The 2,088-nt window shown below is 37.7% G+C and overlaps 1 protein-coding gene across 1 annotated transcript; it reads right to left on the bottom strand.

Annotated features, from left to right (window-relative positions):
* Positions 1-612: 612 nt before the first annotated feature.
* LOC101646622 (olfactory receptor 14A16-like) lies at positions 613-1,548 on the bottom strand. The gene has a single exon (XM_004697243.2). It carries the CDS (start codon positions 1,543-1,545, stop codon positions 613-615), a length of 933 nt encoding a protein of 310 aa, XP_004697300.1. The 5' UTR covers positions 1,546-1,548.
* Between the last annotated feature and the right edge of the window lie 540 nt (positions 1,549-2,088).

Here is a 2,088-nt window from a genome sequence, read left to right as displayed (position 1 = left end):
TGATAGATGGAGGCTGGAAGAGTTTTAAGCTTCCTAATATTAAGAATTTGGATTGTTTAAGAGATAATTTGTAGAATTGTAGATGTTAAAGACAGTTTTGGTGATAACCGAGAAGGAAATGCGGAGAGCTATAAAGTTTCTATTTTCTTATAGCATATACTGGGGACAAGGGGAACTTCAAAAAGTTCATGGAAAAATGAAATTAAAAGGTCATGACATTTTCCCACTCTTGATAAAGTCCCATTATAAATGGGACGAACAACAGCATATTTCTAGACAACTAGAATTAAACCCAGTGAAGCTTTAAAAAGGAATATGGAATTGGCCAAGGGAATAAAGGCAATGCTTTTTTATTAATAGCAAATAATTTCGTCTGCATTTTGTTCAAATAATTAGTGGACGCTACAATTTGTAAATGATAAATGAGTATCTGCCTGAGGAGCAATTCAGGCAAGACCTTAAAGAGGCCAACTAGTTTTCCCTTGCTACTTATAATAAAATTCAGGATAAAATAGGTAAATTTAAAATATGAACTTGAACTGTTCACAATGAAACTGTTAAAACAATTACAAGAGTGATAGAAAGATCAAGATGTATACGACATTAACGTTTCTAATCTGAAGGGCGATTGCAGTCCTTTAACATTTTCTTCAGTGCCATCTTCATATCCTTATTTCTCAGACTATAGATGAGCGGATTCATGGTGGGTGGCACTATAGTATAGAACACTGACACTAGCAAGTCCCAGGATGATGGAGATTTGGGTAAAGGTCGAAGATAAGCAAAAAAGCCAGAAAAGAGAAAGAGAGTCACAACAGTGAGGTGAGGCAGACACGTGGAAAAAGCTCTGGACCTTCCTTCTTTGGAAGGAATTCTCAAGACAGTGGAGAAAATGTGAATGTAAGAAATATCAATAAATACAAAACAGCCAAAATCTAACACAAGGCTTAGTCCAATGACTACTAATTCTACAATATTATAAGAACAGGCAAGGGAAAGCAGTTGCGGGACATCACAGAAGAACTGCTGGACGTTTGGAGACCCACACACAGGTATGGAGAAAGTAGAAGCTGTGTGCAGAATTGCATTGAGACCCCCACTGGCCCACGAGGAAGCTGCCATCTGCACACAGGCTCCATGGCTCATGATTGTTTCATATCTGAGTGGGTGGCAGATGGCAATGTAACGGTCATAAGACATCACGGTGAGCAGAGATACTTCTGTAGTGGCTAGTAGGAAAAAGAAAAATACCTGTGAAACACAGCCAAGAAATGAGATGGTGTTGTGATCAGTGAGAGAATTGGCAACGGATTTGGGAACAGTGATGGAAATGAGGCAGAGATCCAGAAAGGACAAGTTCTTCAGGAAAAAGTACATGGGCATGTGGAGTCGAGGATCCTTGGTTGTAAGGGTGATGATGAGAACATTCCCGAGTAGGGCTGCCAGGTATATTAACAAAAACAGCGCAGCATTTAAGATCTGAATCTCCCGAACATCAGAGAATCCCATGAGGAAGAACATGGTCACAGAGGAGAAGTTGTTCATTTCTTTGGCTGTTCAATTACACTAAAATAAATAAATAAAGTGAAAGACTTGTAATTTGTTTCAAGCTGTTGACTAAATTATTTTCTTAACCTTCCTTTCCCCCACTCATATGTGCTTATAGTTGAGGCATTACAAACATCACCAAGTTATTTAACTCAAAATTATCTCATTAAATGGAGTGATTAAAAATGGGTATCAGTCAAGTCCAAATCAGAGTCCCAAACCCTTGAAAGTCTCTGCTGATTGAGGCCATACTCCACATCTACTCAAACAGAATTTTTCATAGCTTGTAATGATATTGAGCCTTGATTGTGCTGTGCTTAAATTCCTCAGCTGCTAATGAAATTAGTAGGTCAGCCCCTAAAATGTTTCACAGGAAATTATGTGGCAATCTGCTTATCTAAAGATTAATCTCTACATGGCAGTTAAATTCTGCTCTATAGAGTCATTATGACTCAGAGTCAACTTGATGAGAGTAGGTTTACTTTTTTTCATATTGATAAATATAATAAGAAAAACACATATTTTGGGTTAGTCTTCAGT

Source organism: Echinops telfairi, unplaced genomic scaffold (genome assembly GCF_000313985.2).
Source record: "Echinops telfairi isolate 266 unplaced genomic scaffold, ASM31398v2 ScPeMD7_7469;HRSCAF=8507_0, whole genome shotgun sequence".
NCBI classification, from domain to species: Eukaryota; Metazoa; Chordata; class Mammalia; order Afrosoricida; family Tenrecidae; genus Echinops; species Echinops telfairi.
Note: the sequence above shows the minus strand (reverse complement) of the source record. Positions and strands in the feature narration are given on the sequence as shown.